We start from the raw sequence: 22,509 nt of genomic DNA on the forward strand, positions 1-22,509 counted from the left end.
TTTGGCCATATTTTTAAAAATAGATTGTCAGTGAGTTGTTGAGACACATGATTTTAATTGGACAGTGACATTAGAATAGTGATTGCATTGCTTTGGTAGCATTTACGTGTGGAGTGTAGCTCTTTATTGTACTTTAATTTGGGTTTAATGTATCACAAAGCACATTGTTTACATAAGTTCCCTACCATTTGTATGTAAAGGCACACACACACTTCATGACCTGAGACTAAAGTTAATTTAAACCTTTTTTGACTTTTCATTCATGAGCTTTGATATTATCTGAGATCTGATACTCGACCTCGTTGGTCTGGTGATGTATAAAGTGTTTTATGATTTGTTTTCTCACAGTGGCCAGCTCTTACTATTCTCAGACTTTTTTAGTTTTATTCTTTTTACATACTTTCGTTTCTTTGATGACGTTTCTGCATGAGTGTCTGTAATTGAAAAATGTAGGTCTATGTGTTTAACAGAGGGCTGCATAATAAGGCTTCCCACTCTGTGGGATCACATGAGCTCCCATTAGCTAATACGGCTATAGAAGCTGGAGTCCAATATGAATGGCCCTCATTTTCCGTATCGGTGCAGAATAATTGATTCTAATTGAGTTTTAGTTTACGAGTGTGTTCAAGCGAGACACTGTGTTTGCTGTGACTGAAAGACTGAAGCTCTATTTATGAGTCAGGGAGCTTTCAGTGGAATGAGACGGTATTGATCAGGCACTAGGCCTGTGTGTTTGTGTGCATGTGCTAAAGTAAGACATATATTCATGGCTTGCCAAGGCAGTCCATTTGAGTCTGGGGGTGTGTGTGTCAGTGCTATAACTGTAATTACCATTATAAACGTTTTCAAGTCTGCTTCATCATGACGGCTTCATTTGCATTGGGCCTTGTTTATGAAATGTGAGATGGAAATGAAGTACTTTGTGATGAACAAATTCAGAAGCTGAGTTTTGAGTTCCTTGAGGTCCAGAGTAGGGCCCAACTGTTTGACAGTTTTGTAAATATTACAGACTCTGAATATCTCATGACTGATAATACATACTGATCAAATTTAATGTGGTCAGAAATGGTATACTGTGGAGCAGACGTACATGAACTAGCTGGGAGTCACTATGTCTAATGCCAAGTGTTGGCTGCAGGGGTATAAACCCCTCCAGCACTGGGCTGTGGATCAGGGGAATTGCATACTCTGCAGTAATGGACCTACATCCAATCAATGGGATGAGGTAGAGAGGCTTTTGTGATGTAGAACAAATAGTACAACATCAGTGCCATCAAATCCTCACAGCAATGTTCCAACATCTGTCTAAAACCCTCTCATAAGAATAAAACTCTTACTGCTGCAAATGGGGCCAAAGTCCCTATTAATATGCTTCATTTGAGAACAAAGTGTTGTCTTTCTGCTGTGTGTGTGTGTGTGTGTGTGTGTGCGTGTGTGTGTTGATTAACCCTAAAGCACAGTTAGAACCAATTCCATTAGAGAGCCTCAGCTAATGGTTGCCAAAGACAATCTATCTCAGTCCAATGTGCTTTAAAAATCCCTCTGTCTCAATCCATATAATTCACTCCTCTTTTCTTTTCTTGTTTTTTCTTCCCTTACTTTCTTTCTCCTAGGTGGATAAATTGTGCGGTCAGTCTATAACAGAGAGCCACAGTGTGCAGGCCACCACCATTAAAACGGTACCCACAGTAACAGATACCCCACCATCCTTCACCAACCAGTCAGATGCCCCGGCCATGGAGCAGCTGGGCAAACTGTCCCACCTGCAGAGGTTAGACATTTCTTATACTGTTTTTCTTAGACATGTAGAGTTTGTACTATATATGCACTCTGAGTAATGAAACCACCCCTAAATATTGTATCTTTTACACGTATCTGTGTTTTGTGACATTTTGACAGTGTAAATAGCTTTTGTATTTTTCTAATCATATGTGTGTGTGTTGGGGTTGGGGTGGGGAGCATCCATAATTGTTACACAAATTTTGATCCAACATTTACATGTGTATTAAACAGGTGAAACATTTGTTCATGTTCCTTGAAATATTAAAAGCAGGAACATTCATTCATTCATGGTCTGAAACCCTTGTCCAGTTCAGTGTCGTGGTGGGTCTAGAGCTGGAATCACTGGGCCCAAAGCAGGAACACACCCAGGGGGTGCCAGTCCTTCATGGGGTGACACACACTCACACCTTCACTTACACACTCAACATATGGACACTTTGTGAGTCACCAAACCACCTACCAATGTGTGTTTTTGGAGTGTGGGAGGAAACTGGAGCACCCAGAGGAAACCCACGCGGACACAGAGAGAACACACCACACTCCTCACAGACAGTCACCCGGAGGAAACCCACGCATACACAGGAAGAACACACCACACTCCTCACAGACAGTCACCTGAAGGAAACCCATGCAGACACAGGGAGAACACACCACACTCCTCACAGACAGTCACCCAGAGGAAACCCACGCGGACACAGAGAGAACACACCACACTCCTCACAGACAGTCACCCGGAGGAAACCCAAGCAGACACAGGGAGAACACACCACACTCCTCACAGACAGTCACCCGGAGGAAACCCACGCAGACACAGGGAGAACACACCACACTCCTCACAGACAGTCACCAGGAGGAAACCCACGCAGACACAGGGAGAACACACCAACTCCTCAGAGACAGTCACCCGGAACAGGACTCAAACCCACAACCTCCAGGTCCCCGGAGCTGTGTGACTGCGACACCTACCTGCTGCACCACCGTTTTGTGTAAAATAGACAAATTACATGCTCAATTATGTTTTAGAAGTGTAGATGGAATATTTAAAGTACATGGTGTTTAATGCAGTATTATTTGCTGTTGGTCTGTGTTGCCCTGTGAAGGACTGGCGCCCCCTCCAGGGTGTATTCCAGCCTTGCACCCAATGATTCCAGGTAGGCTCTGGACCCACCGCCGCCCTGAATTGGATAAGGGTTACAGATAATGAATGAATGATATTTGCTGTTGAGTAATATTGTTTGGGGTTATCGCAAGTTTAGTAAAATGGAAATGTGCACTGTTCTTTAATCCTTACATTAATTATAGAAGATGATGTATACATGCCCTCTTAGTTACTTCAGACATCGTTCAGATAGTAATGACCGGAGTTGTGTGGGAGGATCTGGATCATGTGGAGTGAAGTGTGTATATAGTTCAGACCAGATGAGCCGAGTTCAGATAACTGGGTTTGGTTCTGTTGATTGCTTAGTCAAGGCGAGGTAGGTGGATTGAATTAACTAGATTGGTGTTTGTTGTGTTGAGCAGGGAATAGGGTAAGTGTGGTGAGTTTAGATGGTTTGAGATATGTGTTTTGTGTTCAGTGGAACTGAGTTGGTTGTATGGGATTAAGTAGGTTTAGGTTAACTTGTGTAGATAGGGATGATGGAGCAGAGATCATTGTTGGTTTGGATTAATGGGAGTTGTTTAGATTGGGATGAGTTGAGTTTATAGGGTTCAATTGTGTGTTTTATGTTAGAAGTTGGGTTATGCCTGGTCCCACACTACAGGAGTTTAAAAGTCCTAATCGATTTTGAAATTATGAACACGCTACATGTTAAAAATAAATAATGAATAAATAAATAAATAAATAAATAAAATAAAATAAAAAAAAATAAAAATAAATGTCCTTTTTTACATATATTTATTTGTGGATGTCATCAAATTTAATTGTAAGAACAGGCTACAATTTCTCTCAATTAAAATATATAAATAAAAAAAAAATAAATAAAATAAAAATAATAAAAAAATTGCTCAGCTCATTTTCTTAAGGCATGGTGTTAACATCACCTTTCATATTTTGGCATCTACCCCAGACTGCAGGATTCTGATTCATAAATATTGAACATTTCCTATTTACAATTCACAATCTGGGTGGCCCTGACTGCACTGGGAGAATACCAGAGAAGTAAAGACTGGATTATGGCCTCCCACACTACAGGACGATCTTAGAGTATAATTGTTTATGTTCACCCTGAAATCAGGAGACTGGGGACCTTTTGCCACTGAGGAACACATCGGACCGATGACCCTGTAATGTGGGCCAGGCATTAAGGCTGAGGAGCTGAGTTTAGCTGAGGTTTGGTATAAGGCAGTTTTAGGTTGAATTGGCTGGACTGTTTGGGTGGAGCTGAGTATATCTGTTTGGTTTGGGTTGAGAAGAGTGGGTGTGTTAGGTTTAGTTGAATGGGTTGAGTTGAAATGTGTTAACTAAAGATAATCTGTTTGGTTTAAACTCCTGGGTTGGGGTCACTTGGTTTTACCACTTTAAACTGTTTAAGGTTTAGTCATTTATCGTTTTAAAAAGTGCATAATTATATGTACAGGGTCTGGACGGTCAGAAAGTGATCTTGCCCATGAGGGATGCCTGTGTCACTTGGAAAAGAAATGTTACACTGCTTGCTCTCTCAAGACTTGCAGTCTCCATCAGTAATAGAAACTAAGCCTGTGATAGAAAGTGAGCTGCACTAAAAGATATACTATATACAAATGTTATGAGGGTTTTTAACACCTTACACACACACATAACAAACACACACACAGCGTGGACCCCTATACTGGAGCAGCAGTGCTACAGATCCATATCCCGCAGAGCTGGCAGACAGAGTGTTATGGTTGGCACAGAGGGCAGTGCCCGTTGGCAATCTGAATGAAAGCATTAGAAGGAGATGGAGGAGGCACTTCCTGTCTGGCTTTTCTGTCCCTCTGAGCAGAAGCCAGTGAGAAAACTGTTTGGCACACATTGATGACATTATTCTCCAGAGTTCACAGTTGGCTTTTTTGAATTTTCCATAAAAGTCAGGTTTGGTAGGAATTATCATTTGGAGCTGAATACAGTAGAACACAATACAGGAAAAGTGGCTGATCCATGCTCTGCCTACAAATGTGTTCTTTCAAAGCAGCACATGCGAGGTTGGACAGGCAAAGTGTTGTCAAATATCTTTACAAAACTGATAAGAAATTCTACTATATTCATTCTTTCTGATTTTGTGCTGTATCTTAATCAGAGTGCATCCTCGTCTGAGTCTCTCTGAGCAAAGCGCTGGACCCACGTATATGTGACAGCGGAAAGACGAGGTTAACTAGCAAAACGAACACAAGCGAGACATGAAATACGGCTGAAACAAGAACAAATCAAGAAAGAGAACAAGGTCAAAACAGCTGAAAACCAGAGTTTCTGCACCTGGCTCCTCAGTCCTGGACTCTCGCTCTGAACTGAGCTGTAGCTCCTTTTCATTTAAAGGAACAGGTGTTGAGACCAGTCTTTGTGAACAGGACTGGTTAGGGAGGGACTGTGTTATTTGATCCTTGTGGTATTTTGACAGAAAGCACAAACCACAGCCCCAGCGACATGTTGCACAAATCAGAACACATTTGTGGGTGAAGCATGGAAAAATCCATTGTTGAATCTTATTTTGTCTGTTCCCTGAGATGCTCAGCATGGGTATTCTACTTGTATGGTATGGTTTAACATGTGGTATGGTTTTGCATGTGCACGTCTGAATTTTCCTTCAAGATAATGACTTTTCTCTCCCTTTCCCTTGTTTCCCCCCTCCATTTTGTAAACATTTGGTTTCTCCCAACTGTTTGTCTTCCTGCTTGCCTCCTCCCTTGGACTGTCCCATAACCTTGTGTGGGGGCATATGATGGTTCTCAGCTCAGTCCATGTGAAACCAAACAAGAGCAACAAAGATAGAACTCTGAAACAGATTGCTCGGTAAGCATGAGTTCACATGCACACTTACACACAACAAACAATAAAAACACGTTCTTTGACGTGTTGTGTTAAATGCCTCATGTATGCACTTGTGTAATCAGCCTGTATGTGGTTGTATTTGGTCTTCTCTAATGAACAGTAATGAGATTTCTTCCTCAGTTGTTCCACTACTGGGAGGTCAGAAGTGACCACAGAGGCAGACTTATCCGAAACATTGGGTTATCACTCATTCTCTTTTTGAGGAAATGCGCAGGGAGCTTTAAAGGGCTCCCTTACAAAGTAATCAAGTGTGCTGTATGAATTCCTCTTTTAAACTAAAAAAAGTAGTACAGTACATTTTAGTTATTTTTTTATGCACTTATGAGTAATATACTAAACACAGTTATACTTAAGTATACTTGCCTGGCACTTAAGCGTTTGTTGGAGAGGCACTTTTTGTTGGGAAAGTATAAACCAACAGTCATGTAAGTTGTTCTTTATTTTTCAGATTTTATTGAACATATTCTTATAAGATTTGATTTAAATTCTAGAAGCTTTCACATCTAAAACTAGTAGTAAATAAACTACTAAAGGATCATACGTACTAACACATGGTCATCTGTAGGTTTTGGACACGTTGCTTCATCATAACTTGCAGTTAATGTATGGTCACTGAGCCCCCATCCACTGGGGGCGCCGTTTCACTGAATATATCCAAACTCTATTATTTACCCAAAGAAGACCCTTGAGGACAGCAGAGTTTTTTGTTAATTGTAAACATACAAAACACTTTCTGGACTCTACAGTTAAATTGTCAGATTAAGTTTAGTATTTGGGTTAGTTTTAGGTTTAAGAAATGTTTTTTTCAGGCTTTTTGAGTTTTTTTTTTTTTTGTGGGTTTCCATATTATATCATTATCACCAAATTATATTACTGTAGATTATTTAGGAATACTGGTCCTTTAATAAAATATGTATGTTTTATCATGATACAAGCTTGGGTTTAAGAGTATTGTAACAGGCTTAATTTATATAATTCATTACAAATTTAAATGGGATAGAAGTATGTAACTAGTAAATTATACTTGTATTAGTTTAGTAATGTTGCAGTACAAATAAAACTTAATGTAAGCTAGCGGTGTGCTCCAGGTTTGCTACTTTTACACCTAAATTAAGTACTTAAATATACTTTTATAAACTAAAAATAGGGCTGAGTTATTCGTAAAATGTATTGACATTGTAACAAATACTAGTACATTAGTATTAGTACACTTGCTGCATAAATGATACTTGGGAAAAGTATACATATATAGTAAGGGCTCACTCGTGGTTAGCACCTATGTCCTACATTTGTTTCCAAAGGAAAATAGATTTGTACAAGGATCCACACAGACCACAGACATAGGCCCCACCAATGTTACCTCCAGCAGTCCCCCAAGCATCCTAAAGAGGTCTTCCATCCTTGCCAAGTACTTGCCAGGCCCACTCAGCTTTTACGATATCCATTTGGGATGCTATAACACAGCTCCATGTGTTTAAAAGCCACCATGCTCAATGCTAGCTGTTGTCTAGAGGGATATGAAGCCCCAAACCGTGGAACTGTATTTTCTGGAGTGATGAAACCCTACTCCACACCTTTTTGACAAGCTGGAATGGCATTTGTTACCCAGTACTAATAAATAATCCAACATCAGCACCTGACCTCATTAAGGTTTATGTAGGGGAACGCCACCAGATGCTCAGGTTGTCTTTAATATCGTTTGTCCTTCACCTCATTTTCTGTCTGTGTTTTTTCCTTTTAGGGGGTTCATGAAGTATATTGCACGCTATAAGTCTTTCTTTGCGGCGCTGCCGGAGATGCTATGTGAGGGAGAAGTGCTGCGGGACGAGTTGTCCTGCTGGAGTGGAGACGACGTGGTGGAGAGGTGAGCCAGTGGGTTTCGTTAGAGCCACACATGACACTTCCTTCCTGTTTGTTTTTTTGTAGAAGGTTTCTGTTAGTAGGCAGGCCATATGGAGTCTATGAGGCGGGCAGTCACGGAACCCTGGGAACACTAGGTAAGATTAGGTATATTTGCTGGGCTCTCACTAGATTTGCGGGGATGGTGGTTTCCTACCCTCCTCCATAAGTTACACAGTGCAGTTTCTGAGCCCTGCTGAGCAATGACGGAGGTCCTGTTCTCCTTATTAGAGGTCAGTGAATCATCACGATGACTTTGAAGCTGTAAACATAAGCTAAAAATGCTACCTAATGTTTCTTCAATGAAGTAAGGTGTCCCCAGGCTTTTGACAGGCGGGGATTCGAGGCATGAGAGGATGTCTCTGTGCGTGCATGTGTTCCGGGGAGTTTGTTTTGTCTACTCTTGCTCTTGGAAGGACGAGATGGACTGTTTCGCTCAGTGGATTACAGATAGAACACAGGAATGCAGCGAGGAACCGTGTCCATTATGAGAGAATTACCTCTGCGGCCTGGAGTCTCACTGCTAATCGCCTTATAATGACTTCTGTTGGCTCTCTGCTGGAGATGTTTAGCTTAAAAGTTTGAAGTCTGGTTCTAATCTGTAGGTTTCTGCACGGCCGCTGTTCGCAGCATTGTGGGAAGCGGAATGGTTTGGGGTTTGAATTTTGATGGCACGGATATGCATCGGTGATAAAACATTTTCGAGTGCGTCTTTTGATCAAATGATTGAACGTTCGCAATTGGAAATGGCTTCGGGAGAACATATGTCCTCACTTTGCCTCTTCCTCTAACTGACTCTCTCTCTATCTCTCTCTCTCTCTTTCTTTCTCGCTCTCTCTCTCTCTCTCTCTCTTTCTCGCTCTGACTGTGTTTGCTTCGTTGCAGCATTTTTCTTTTCTTTTGTGTGTGGGCCTTTCTCTGTCATCACTCTCTCTCTCTCTCTCTCTCTCTCTCTCTCTCTCTCTCTCTCTCTCTCTCTCCCTGGCTCTGCTTCTTAAAAATCACTCAGCAATTATAAAAACACTTTCACTATCCGTCCCTGTCTCTCACACCATCTCTTTCCGTCCCCATCTCTTCTGAAGCCATCCCGGGTTTACAGCCAATTTCCATGGCAACCCTCGCAAATCTTGGCGCAAACAGTTGCCATCGTTGCCTTTGAATGTAGAGCAATATTTTTATTGTGCTTACCTATATATATATTTCAGTGCATTAGCTTAATGTAATTGTATATGACGTCACATAAGCATTATACTCCTCAGTATTTACATAGGATTTTTACACTGAAGCACAACTGTGGTCGGTCTTAAGAGAAAAGGTTGATAAACTCTGGGTGGGAGTCCTCAGATTTGCCTGTCGTGGTGTTATAGACGTGGATGTATACCATTTTAAACAATTCTTTAGAATAGTGTGAAAACAAAGCCCCTCACGGCAAAATGTAGTGGATCAGCCAAGGCGTGTTTGTTGTCCAAGGTTTGCTTCCTCAGTCTTGCCCTGGAGCTACGAGGCTAAAGCGGTTAACACTTAAGTCATCACAAATAATCTTCCCATAATGTTCTCAGTTTAAAGGGCTGTGGAGGAGTGAGAGTGAGTTTTCTGGAATGATGAAGCTCCATCTAATACTTATGCAATGAGTTGGAGTGGAGGTTGAGATTCAGAACTAATCAACGAACACCACTTTCTGACCTCACTATCCTCCCAGTGCTCCAACATCTAGTGGTGAGCTTTTCCAGAAGCCTAGAGGCTGTTACTGAAACAACAGGGTGGAGTGTGGAGTTGAGGGGGGGACTAATTTGAAATGCTGGTCTCATTGTCTTTTTTTTATCAACCTCACTGACCACATATATTCATTTTGTAGTTCTACATTTACAGACTTTTAGTACATATGTTGCTCTGCATACTTTCTTAGCCCACTTTTCCCCCAATGGCCAGGAACCCCCATTTGACCACCACAGAGCACTGGGATCCAACGTGGGTGGTGAATGATCCTGCACAGCCTCAGATGAGCTACTCTCTCTGACTTGAAATCTATTCATTAAAAACTCAAGCGGCACTGCTTTGTCTGATCCACTCAGTACCAGAGCAACACACACTAACACACCACCACCACCACGTCAGTGTCACTGCAGTTACTGTGAAATAAGTCTAACCAAACATTTTAACATCACAGCTGTTAACCTTAAAGACTTTATTGATGGGGACATTTGTCTTAAAAGAAAATTATAATAAATAAATGGAAAACAAAATGGTGCCATAATAGTTCAAAGAATATAGTGTTCCAGGAAAACCCCTCTTTATTTTTATTTGATTTTTAATTACTCCTGCAGCTGGGTGGTTTGAATGATTGTATTTTTCTTCCTGCTGTGTAATGTAGAAGGAAGCCAGATTGTTAATATTTCTGCAATGAAACTGAGTATCCTGTCTGTATTTATTAGCCTTTACATCAGTGCGTATCTTTATTGCTGTTGGAGAAAAACCAGAGTATCTACTCAGGAACATTTGGCCCCTTGTTAGCTCTCTTTGATGACCCCTATTAGATACAGTTTCAGATACAGTTCTTGGTAATGAATGAATAAATGAATTGGTTGATGATGCACAGAAACCAAGAGAGTGAGGGTGTGGTCATGCAGCTCCGTACTCATTAATACAGAGGCTTTCAAATTAATTTGGCTTCGTTATTTTGTTCCAATTGTGAGTCACAGAAGTAAAGTTTTTTTTGTTTCTTTAAACCACTCCCCTGATAATGATTTGTCTCTCTGCTTGAAATATATGCGAGTGGGTGTGTGTTGGTAATAGAGGAATTCCGATCTGTATGTTCTCATGTTCTCGAGAGGACACAAAATTGGGTTCTGTGCAGCGTGAGTATGTGTGTGTGTGTGTGTGTGTGTGTGTGTGTGTGTGTGTGTGTGTGTGTGTGTGTGAGAGAGAGGAAAATATTCTTAGAACAACTGTTGTTTTTATGGTGACATACGTCATTACATTTTAATGCAAAGGTGTTAACGTTCTGGTTTAGGGTTTGTGTTACGTTTAGTGATGATAATAATAATAATAATAATAAGTTTAATTTATATAAAACCTTTCTCACACTCAAGGTTGCTTTTACATATATATACAGAGGATGTAAAAACAAAAATAAGAAAAAAATAATCAGTTATTTGCTGGGAGATGATGATAAAGTGAGGGTAGTAGTGTAGTTACGATTAAAGTCAGTTTAAATCTCCACAAAATGAATGGACGTCTATGTAATATCCCCTTAAAGGTGATGTTCATGGTGAAGGTCTTGAACATTTTATCATTTTTTATAAAATCCTGAAGGCATTTCCTCACCATTTGCTGCTCTCCTGTATGTTTGTACAGTCTGAACTGGTCTAATGTGTTTGTGAAGTCCCAGTGTCTGTAAATTAGTTAAAAAAAAAACAAAAAAAAAAAAACAAAGTGTCTCAGTCCATTATGCTAGGCTTTCTCTGGAGAAAACAGCAAACATTGAAAAGCACAAACCCAGATCAGGATGTTGTTCTACTCCTGCTCCACATGTGGGTATTATTGACTTATTTGTGCTGTTTCTCATCAGTTAAAGTGGAAATCTCTCCAAACTCAGGGAGACGGATAACTGCATTACGGAAAGTGCTACAAATCTAAACAACTTGAGTCACAAGTGAGTTTCTGTGGTAGTTCAAAAAGTGACTAAAACTTAGACGAGATCAGCTTCAGCTGCATACAGTTGTTTTTTTTTGGTTTTTTTTTTTTCCCCTCAAACACAGCGTTCCACCTTAAAAGATGTTAAACGTAAACAAATCAGATAGATCAGGGTTTCCCCACCATTGTAGATTTCGGCTGTTCACCATGGATACAAGGGGTGTGTGTGTGTGTTTGAGCCCAACACATAACAGATACAGACAGAGACTTGTGAGACAGTGACAGGTAAAGAAAATACACACTCTAGAGTCAAGTGGGACAAGGGTGTGATGAGAGGAAAATAAACTTATATTAAATATGGGGACAACAAACAAAACAGAAAGAAAGGAGAAAAATAACAATCCCTCCTCCTCCTCCCTCTCCTTCTTTCCTCTTTCACATTCTTTTTTGTCTCTCTCTCTTTCCATCTTCTCTCTTTTCTATTCTATTGTTTCCCTCTGTCTCTCCTCTCATGTCCTCCTCTTTTTGACTCTTACTCTCGCTCTTTCTTTTTTCCCCCTCTCTGCCCCCCACGCTGTGTCTGTTCCAGATGTGTGGATGGTAAACAAATGGCTCGTCATAAGCAGATAAAAATGTGCGGCATTCAGAAGCTCATAGTGCAGGGCCCTGCCCTCTGGAGCTGGAGTGAAGCTACACACACACACACACATTTGCATGCACACACACACACTTGTTCTAAATGATGTAGAATATTGTATAGCTGTCTTCAAGTCACTAACACCTGCTTGTGTGTGTGTGTGTGTGTGTGTATATATCTCATATATAGTTATTCTTTACTGTTAAAAACCTGAAACCACAGTAAAGTACTATGTGAAAGAATGTAATTGACCATGACTGTGTCCACACCCTCGCTTCAAGAGCAATTTCTAAAATGGCCTTTTTAGCTGCATGAATGGAGCATAAATTGTGTGATTTCTGATAAAGGCATTTCACCCTGAGCCAGGGAACGGCCAAAGATGCAGCTTCAGATTTTGAGCTGTTACAAATGAGGCTGATTAACCTCCTGACAGCCATTCTCAGAAAAACGGCTGCCAACCGACTGCAGTGGACCAGATCGCTTTCATATGTTCATAAAATCACAAGAGATCTGGAGTCTTGCCATGTAAATATTTTCTGGGAAATATAGCACTAAATATCGGCTGCTAATGCCGTGCACTCCCAGACGTGGCATGTGTACATCCATCTCTCTGGGATTTATTTATATGTAGTTTTTTGAGGGACTACTTTTTTTGTAGGAAGTCACAGCTACATGAGAGTGGTGGGGTGGAATAATACGAAAGGTGCCCACAACAAACCGTAATGGCCGTAATGGATGACCATGCCTTTGGGAACGATCACGCACGTTGATAAACGCAGTAAAACATTCAGAAATCTATAGAGCGCTGTAGAGACAGGCTACAATTGGAAAAATTAATGCCGTAATTTGTTAATCCTTAGATTCCATCCCCTTTATTAATCTTTAATCTGTTCCTACAGCGTTCAAGTTATTTTTTATATACATTTATTTTTAAATGTATCCACACTGGAATTTTAACGTGGACAAAGGTAATTTCCAAAGTTCATTTCCTTCTGTTGATGTGGTGTTTAATTATTTATTAATTGATAAGCCGTAGGAACAAGTAGGAACATGGTTTCAGATCCTGGGCTGCGGGGGTCCTGGGTGTGATCCTCCTGTGGGGAGTTTGTTGTGTTCTGTATGGGTTTCCTCCTACAATCAAAGCACACAGAAGGTGGTAGGTGGATTGGCTGTGTGTAACCATCCCCGGGTGTGAGTGGGTGATGCCCTGTGATCGAGTTGCCCCCGTCTTTGGGCTGTATTCCAGCCTTGAGAACAGGACGAATCGGTTACAGAAGGTGGATGAATGAATAGATCTTTCCCTCAAAGTTACATAGCTGTTGTCTCTCAATAGACTCACCACCGATTGGATCAATTTCAGTTCGGCCGTCAAGTGTCAGCTACAGGAGAAACCTTGGTCTATTTATCCATGGTCTCAGTAGCAGTACAATATTAATGCTCTCCATCAAAAACACAACAACACATCTTCAGAAAGTTCACTTTTAGAAGTGAAATTAACAGTAACTTAAACTCTGAAGGGTCACATTTGTCACCGCTGCGAGCCTCCGGTAAAACAGCATCTCCCACAATATCCAGTGAAATTGGGAAAACCGTGGTAGGAATTTATTACAAATGGCTGCCCCTGTCATTTCTTATTGATTGTCCCACGGTAATTTATATGAAAATATATATTTACTTTAGACAAGGGACATAACATTATATGCAGCGTCACCACTGTGTCCCGAGAAGGTCCAGGTTTACTGGAGCCCTAACTAAATCTCATGAATCAAACGTCAGCAGCAGAGAACACAGTGGGCATTTAGGCTGTAAACCACAGCCAGAGAGTGACCGTGTGTCCAGATGAAACATGGCCTTTGCTCCCAAACCACATTCACACCCACGCAGTTTTACAGCTTTGGTCTCGTATTTCTAGAAGTGCCCTGAAAACAGATACTGGACATGAATGGAGAATTTAAACACCCCCACTGTATGCTTTGAAGTAAGTGTGTGTGTGTGTGTGTGTGTGTGTGTGTGTGTCAGCTTGTCTGTGGAACATGCATTCACATGTGACACTTTTAAAGTGCATGTACACATACAACCCCCCCCCCTCTTTCTGCCTGCCTTTCTTTCTGTTTTTCTTTTCTCCTTCCGTTTCTTTTACTTCATTTCTCTCTCCCACTCTCTCTGTCTTTTCTGTCTTTCTCCCTTCTTTTTTCTCCTTTTTATTTATCATTTTCTGTCTCTCTTTCTCTTCTTTTTTATCACTCTGCATGTCTCCCTCACTCCCTCTGCTCTTTTCTCTTTCCTTTTTTCCTCTCTATTTCTTTTATTTATTTCTCCACCTGTAACTTCTATTTTTCTCTTTTTTTATCTTTATTTCTCATTCTATGCCTCTCTCTTCTCTCTCTTTCTCTCAGCTTCTCTTCAAATTCTGCATCTCTCCCTCACACCCTCTCTTGATGACTCTTTTCTTTCTTTTTCCCTCCCTCCATTCTTATCCCTCCATTTTTAAAATTTATTTCTCTCCCTCTCTCTTCTCTTTTCTTTTTTCTTCCTTTTTGTCTCTTTTCATTTCCTGCAATACATTTCTCTCCCTCTCTTTATTTTTTCCATCCTTCTATCATTCTATCACTCAGCCTCCCCCCACTCCCCCTCTTCTTCTTCTGTCTATTTCTCTCTCCTTTCTATCACTCTGTATCTCTTCCCATCACATTCTCTTTCTCTCTCACCCCTTCCCATCTTCCCTGTGCGCTCTCTCTCTCTCACTCTCTCTCTCTCTCTCTCTCTCTCTCTCTCTCTTGCGCTCTCTCACTTTCTCTCTTGCTCTCTCTCTCTCTCTCTCTCTCTCTGTCTCTCTCCCTCTCCCTTCTCTCTCTCTCTCCCCCTCTTCCGTCTATTTCTCTCTCCTTTCTATCACTGCAACTCTCCACATCACATTCTCTTTCTCTCACCCCTCCCCATCTCCCCTGTGTGCTCTCACTCTCTCTCTCCTCCTCCTCTCCCCCCTCTCTCTCTCTCCCTTCCTCTCTCTTTCTCTCTCTCGCTCTCTCTCTCCCTCTTTCTCTCTCTCTTTCTCTCCTCCCCCCCCTCTCTTTCTCTCTCTCTCTCTCTCTCTCTCTCTCTCTCTCTCTCTCTCTCTCTCTGTTTAAATGGATTAGGGCAGTATAGCGCACATACCACAGCACAGCGAGATGAGTGAATCTGTCACTGTGATTTCACCCTTGCTCCTTGTGATTGATGCACTGCTCTGCGCTGAATGAACACTGTGTTCAGTGTTCATTGGTGTTAGGCCACATTCACAAGGACATCTGAGTATCCATCAAAAACACACATCTAACAGCACACTTCCACTTATTCTCATCACATTCCGCTGTGCCACATGCAGCTGTTTCCATGTCGTTACAGAAGAGAAGAGAACAGCGAAAGCTAGGCTGAAAGAACCAGAGTCGGGGTATATTTTTGCTCTGGATGCAGCATATTAAACAAATCAGGGCCAGTAAAAATCTGATGAACTGTCTAATGTTACACACAGACACTCGTTCATTCACAAAGTGTAGCTGCTTCATCCAGAGGCCACTTGGAAGCACAGGGCGCAAAGCAGCTGCACACCTAGCACACCCTGGACACCCCAGCATCCCACATTAACACTGCAGGTGCACTGGGGTCTTGGGTTCAGTTCCCATCTTGGGTCACTGTCTGTGAGGAGTTTGGTGTGTTCTCCCTGTGTCCGCGTGGGTGTTCCCCTGGTTGTTGCTCTAGTTTCCTTCCACTAACCCGAGAACCCCAGTGAACCAGGAGGATTGTATTCAGAGTGCTCATGAGCCAATGGTTGTCCTCATTTCTGGATATACACAACAGTGTTGTACTTTTGCTAAAAGCATTCACCAGGACTTACTTACAGAGCAGTTGAAGGCCTGGGTGGAGCTTTACGTTTCAAGTCAGTTTTGACCACCATAGAGAACTAACTACTGCTGCTGTTCGCTCCCAGTTCTAACCACTACTGCTAGCTATAATAGACAACAGGAGCCAAGTACCAATTATCTACATGTTCCTCTGAGCGTGGACTTACACTCCCAAAGCGAGATTGATGAGAGTGTGTGTGACTCTCGCTCCGGTGTGTTTGGAGGCTGCATTCCCAGGCTGGGCGTAGGGATTCTCTTCCTCTCTTTCTCTCTCTCTCCCTTCCTCTGTTTCCCACACACAGCTCATAGGAGGCCCTTTGTTCCTGCTCCAGGCAGTAGGGGAGCCAGCCTGAGCAGGACTTCCCAGAGAGAGATGCCCACAATGGGGCATTCTTTATCCCAACAGCCCCTTAACCACACCTCAGATCCAGCAGCACCACAGGCCAGGGGGCTTCAGAAAGGCCATGACTTTACTCAATCTTCCAGTTCTTTCTCTCTCTCTCTCTCTCTCTCTCTCTCTCTCTCTCTCAGCTGGGTTCCAACAAATGTATTGAATTAGTCTGTTTTGACAAAACAACATTAGGACTGTGTCCTCTCTTCATGTCTCTTTCTTTTTCTTGCTCATCATTTTTATTTTCTCTTTCACTCGTCTACTGTCTCTTATTTCTCTCACGTTTACAGTTAGAGTGAGGACTTTCTCTGTTTTCTGGAGTGGAACACGTGGAGCTGAGTTTTCTCCGTTAATCACGGTCTTCTCGTCTTATCTCTAATTGACAGAACCTCTCCTGTTGAAGCAGGTCACGGAACACTGACACTGCGCATGATTAGCTGATCATACATCTACACGGTGAGGAGAAGGGAACAGAGAGAGTAGGACTTTGGCTAGTGCGGTTATCACCTCTGAAACCCTCTGGTTTGTGTGGCATTTATTTATTTTCTTTCTTTTTGTGCACAATCTAAAGAATGAAACAGACAGGTTTGTGCTGGGGAGGCGTTGCTTAACTGTACTTTACTGAGTACTTTTTAACTCTTACTAGTGAAGTGCGAATGGTTAGAGTTTCAGTTCTCCACTTTCTAAAAACACACATTGGTGGGTGGACCAGGTGTGTGAAACGTTCTGTAGGTGTGTGTGTGAGCGAATGGATGAGTGTTTCTTGTGCCCCACCCCACCCATTCCTCTCCTGATATTAATTAAAGACAGGTAATCAGAGCCAAATTGAGCAACTAGAGTCATGTGGCAGTGGCCCGCCTCAATCTCTGCGACTCAGCGGTTGGCCTCAAATATTCCCAACCCTGGGTCGAAGTTATTGCTTCTTCCCAGCCTCGTTTCCTCACCCTGCAGAGGCTTGTGCCACATACACATTGTCTGATGTCAATATTAGAAAAAAAAGCTAAAATCTTGAATTTGTTAATATCAGCCGATTTATTGTCCACGCGATAGATTGGTCATGCCCTAGTCTCATATACAGTAGTGGCAGTGTGAACTGTTTTACAGTTCTGGAGTCTCTTCTGTGGCACTGTGTATGCTTTAAGAGTGTGGGTACAGATAAGAGTACCAGCGTTAGATAGAAGATGACCCATCCGTGTTCAGACTCTGTTGCACAGACTGCAGTGTCTCCTTTAAGAATCTACACAGAATGTGTTCAGAAATTATAAACAGATTGTTTAAGTTTCTGTGTGTTTTCTAGGTTGACTGGCTTCCCTTTGTAACAACAGGATGCTCTCCATGACTGATAGCCACAGGCAGAGAGAGTGGAATGCAGTCATAGTGTACAGGGTGTAATGTGTGTGTGTGTCTGCGTCTGGGAGTGGGGTTCAGCTTCTCTATGAAAAGTTTTTGTTTTTTAGTGTAAGGCCTGGGAGCACTTCTTAAAGCCTCATATCAGAAAAATCAGACAAATCAGCCAACCATAATTCCAAAGTCTTGTTATGGGTGGTATACATAGAGAAAAAGAAAGGGGTGGGAGGAACATCTTAAGATCTATTATTCAGTAACTACTATACACAATCAGTAACTGCTATGGAAAATAACCCATCCAGCAAAAGTCAGAGACCACCTTCTTCCAGTCAAAATGGCCACGAAGTACAAGAAATTCACCTTCAGGTCGAGGGGCTCGAACCTCTGTTTCTCTCAGGAGACTCGCAGTGGCGTTTAAACACGTATTCCTTGCCTGAACAGTCCTGAGCTATATGTTTAGAAACAGGTCTGATGTTTAGTCTCCATGTTTGTCACGCCCTTTCAGAGACAGAGGGAAAAAAATAAAGTTGTAAATATGGAAACATGATTTGTCAAATCGTTAAAGCAATTTTAATCATGTTTTGCTTTTAAGTGATCACAGAATTTTGTGTTTAGACCTAATTAACTGATGGATGGCTTGCGCAAAGCTATAGAGAACATGTGTGGGTGAACTGGGTGTGTCTGCTTGCACATATTGAATTCATACAATCGTAGCATCTGGTGTTGCTGTTGCAAAAGTGAGATTCTGCAACGCAAGAGGAAAGCTTTAGAAAAAATTGTTTTAAAACAGTTAAATGTGTGGTAGGTATTGTTTTCCAGTCAGTTTTTCATTTGAACTGTAATAATAAAACTGAAATAACCCCAGGCTTAGTGCTAATGCACAACACCCCTCTGTTTGGTCTTATTGGGTTTGGGGCAAACTTTGATTATGTTGATCACAAGATTCCTATTTGCCAACATTAAAACTGTATAGGCCTCACAGGCACAGGTTTAGAAATGATAACATCAGATTATTAATGAATAGACAGTGCTTGGTTACATTGGGAAATCATTCATCAAAAAAAAAAATTCTTGTGGCATCCCACAAGGTTCAATTTTAGGACATTTGCTTTTCTCTTTGCTTGTCACTTCTGGCTAATGTCATGAGGAAATAATATTAGTTTTCCTAGATAGGCTAATGACATTTATTGTAAATTTGTGGTACTACTAAAAAGTAAAAACCCTTACCAGTTGTGTCAGGAGATTTATTTTAGACGCTCTGAAGTTATTTTCTTATATTTTTCATTTGCAACTGCTGCCAGTAAATTACTGTAAATTTACAGGATTTTTTTTTTACAGTGTATGACATGGTTTGTGGCTGAGCACTTTTATACCTCATTGAATTTGTGTGTGTGTGTGTGTTTGGTCTTAGATCTGCACAGTGTAAGTAGGAGCTAATATGGTTTAAAAAAATGAAATGGCTCAACATATAGATGCCTCAGTCAACCGACGCCAAGAATGCTCAGTGGGGAATGACCCCTGCCCCCTCCGTGTCATTACACAACATGGTACCAGCCGACACAGGCATCTATCGGCTGATGTGACGGACCTGAGCGGTCTGTGCTCTCCTGTGGCATTGTGTGTATTGGGGGAGTTCAGCTTTCAGGATGGAATTGGAGACAACATATGACTGGCTAACAGTTTTGTCCAACGTTGTCTAACCCATCTACAACAGTGCATTGATAAAAAAAGAACCTGGACTCATACACTCAAGGATTTGATCATTATCACCTGGTCAAGGTCACAGTGGCTCCAGAGCCAACCCGGAATCATTGGAACACACCTTGGAGAGGGATGGAAAGTGGTCATTTACAATGGAAATGGCCCTGTCTGAGTGCCCGGCTCTGCTTGCTATTTATTCCTTATGCCTTTCTCTCCTTTCCTATCCACTAACACCCGTAACAACACTGAAGACTACAAAAGTGCAAGTCAACCCCAATCAAAGCCCAGCTGTAATGGCCTCTTGCTGGTCCTCAGAGCTCTCCAGAAGCTCAGCCACGACATTTCTGGGCTCTTCCAAAGAATTCCATCCACCCTCGTCCACACTCCCTCCCTCCACTTCCATTCTCTTAGGTCATCTCTCGCTAGCAAGCCAAGGAATAAATCATTCTGCATTATATCACTTAACACAGCGCCTGGTTCTGCCACAGAAACATCCAAGCGTTCACCGGGAGTTGCACAGGACTCGGTACAGCCATCAATCCAACTCAGAGGGAGGCAGAGGGAAGGGAAATATACACAAACAGAGGCAGTGCGACTCCCAGAACCACCAAACAATTGCTCGGAGATGGAATAAATAAACCAGAGAAAGGCGGAGAGACAGATACAAAGAGAAAGAGAGAGAGATATGGAGGGGTCTAGAATGGATGAGCTGGATCAGCTTTCCAAAGCGCTCCCTCTGGGAAGATCAGAGAGACAGGAACTGGCCCAGAGTGGGGTGTCTCTGTGTGATGGAGCATCTTAGGCCCAGTTCCAGTACGTAGGCCTGCTTCCTTTTCTGGGTTCACTGGCTTTATTAGTGCTGATCCTCCGATGCCCTTTTCACACTGGATGACCTACGAATTCCACATTCGCACACACTCGCCACATCTTTCATGCTCTTTTCGCCAGCTGCAACTGGAATCAAATCTGATCTGCCCAAGCGAGAAGGAAGACAAAGCAGAGGAGGAGTGTGAGGGTAGTAGTAAAGGCTAAGATGATATGACACTGTAGAAGAGTAGAACTGTGGGTGAGAAGGTATTGGGAGGATAATGGTAAAGGGATTGTAGTAGGAGCCTGAGAGAGGATGAGGAGAGAAGTGAAGCCCAGTGCAGGCTTGATGACAGCGTGTTATCAGAATTTATTAGTAGGCCTTAGAGTTTGATTTCATTGGAACATCACCCTCCTCTTAAACCCTTCTCACTCCCACGCCATGTATCAGGTGCTTGTCTGGTCCTGGTGTGAGTCATCCTGCAGTTTTCACACACTGACTCTCTTTCTCTCTCACACACACACACACACACACACACATAGGGGAATGGTGGAGACAGTAAAACCCAAAACTATCAGCATGTCCCAATGTCCAGTGATATCCAGACCCTATGCCCACTACCTCAGGGACTGCAGAGAAGGTGTTTTGTGTCAGCCATTAGAGCGACTGCTTAACTATAGCAGGCTAGAAGTGACTGTACTGTAATGCCACGCGTTTTGCAGTGGGCAACATCACATTCCAAGACACATACACAGACACATACACAGGCCCCATAACTTTGCGACTTGGAGTGGACACTGGAATCCTACGCATGTCGTTTCAGCTCTCTCTCTCTCTCTCTCTCTCTCTCTCTTGCTCTCTCTCTCACTCACTCTCTCTCTCTCTCGCTCTGTCTCTGTCTCTCTCTCTCTCTCTCTTTCTCTTTCTCTCTTGCGCTCTCTCACTCTCTCTCTTGCTCTCTCTCTCACTCTCTCTCTCTCTCTTGCGCTCTCTCACTTTCTCTCTTGCTCTCTCTCTCACTCTCTCTCTCTCTCTCTTTCTCTCTCTCTCTCTCTCTCTCTCTCTCTCGCTTTCTCTATCTGTCTCTCTCTCTCTCTCTATCGCTTTCTCTATCTGTCTCTCTCTCTCTATTGCTTTCTCTATCTGTCTCTCTCTCTATCGCTTTCTCTATCTGTCTCTCTCTCTCTATCGCTTTCTCTATCTGTCTCTCTCTCTCAATCTCTCTGTTTCTCTCTCTCTCTCTGTGTGTGTCTCTCTGTCTCTCTCTCTCTCTCTCTCTGCTTCTGGACTGCTCTGGTCAGCACTTTCTCGTACTGGAATCCTTTGTTATTCATGATTTTTATGACCAAAATTTTGATGGCACCTGCTCATCCCCCATCTTTGCTGCAGTGACATCCTCCACACTTCTGAAAATGACTTACAGCAGAGGTTTTCAGTGTGTTTGAATCCCCTCAGTGTGTCTGCTTTAAACCACACCCCCACCCCCTGGACGTTCCACCAATTGTTTTTTCCTTTTTTAGCTTGTATTTAAAATTAAGAAACTGAAGACTTTTTTTTAATTACATTTCATGTTTTGTTTTGTTTTCTCTATTGAAGTAAACAAAAATACCACTTGTGTATCCCACTCAGGACATTCATAAAACATTTAATGTGAAGTAAATGCCTTTGTTTTTACCTGCTCTTCCCTTTTTTTACCATAAAATAAACATGCTCCTGTGTTATTACCTAGCACCATGGCTCGAGACATATTCACACTGACACACTCTTGACAGTCATTGGCTGCTGAAGTAAAGCCCCGCCCACACACCCTGCACACCGTAGATTAACTAGTAAGTAGTGTCTATGATGAACCATGCATCACTAAAAGACATAATCGTTAAACATAGTTGTTATGGCTTACCTGAGTTTGCCTGTCAGGGTAAGATTGGCGCGCTGTTGCTGACGTAGCGGGGTGTGCAGAATGTGCTGAGTGGGCGGAGCTTAACTTCAGCAGCCAATGACTGTGTAGATCCCGCTCCTCCGTCCAAAGTCAAAAGTGAGAAACTTCTGGAGTCGAAAGAGAGACTGGGAGAAGCGCAAATGAGAAAAGGTGGAGTGAAAGCGAAAATGGATTCTTCAAGAATATTTAACTCTATTAATAATAATCTTTTACAAACCTGTTTTTATAACTCAGTTTCCTCAAATGCAAAATATCATTTATTGATTTTGGATTCTGTTTTTTGGTTCTCAGAACTTTGGAACCTGTTTTGACACTATAGCCTTATTACAACGACCCTCACACACAATGTTCACTAAGAAAACGGTTCGATGCTTGTGGATTCCTCTGCTGAAACAGCACAATCATTCTTTTCACTCACTTCAACCAATTTATCTTAACTTTCAGTCTTTTTTTTTCTTTAGAATTTTCGAGGTCCATTTTTT

General features: G+C 42.1%; 1 protein-coding gene across 1 annotated transcript in view; it reads left to right on the forward strand.

Annotated features, from left to right (window-relative positions):
• The window catches only part of LOC136675937 (glypican-5-like), a 211,387-nt gene that overhangs the window by 72,184 nt on the left and 116,694 nt on the right, over positions 1-22,509 (forward strand). The window contains exons 4-6 of the mRNA XM_066652755.1: positions 1,614-1,771; positions 5,693-5,752; positions 7,533-7,655. Coding sequence (XP_066508852.1) covers positions 1,614-1,771; positions 5,693-5,752; positions 7,533-7,655 — 341 coding nt within the window. The remainder of the gene's footprint in view (positions 1-1,613; positions 1,772-5,692; positions 5,753-7,532; positions 7,656-22,509) is intronic.

The sequence above is a fragment of the Hoplias malabaricus genome, chromosome X1 (assembly GCF_029633855.1).
Source record: "Hoplias malabaricus isolate fHopMal1 chromosome X1, fHopMal1.hap1, whole genome shotgun sequence".
In the NCBI taxonomy this organism is placed as follows: domain Eukaryota; kingdom Metazoa; phylum Chordata; class Actinopteri; order Characiformes; family Erythrinidae; genus Hoplias; species Hoplias malabaricus.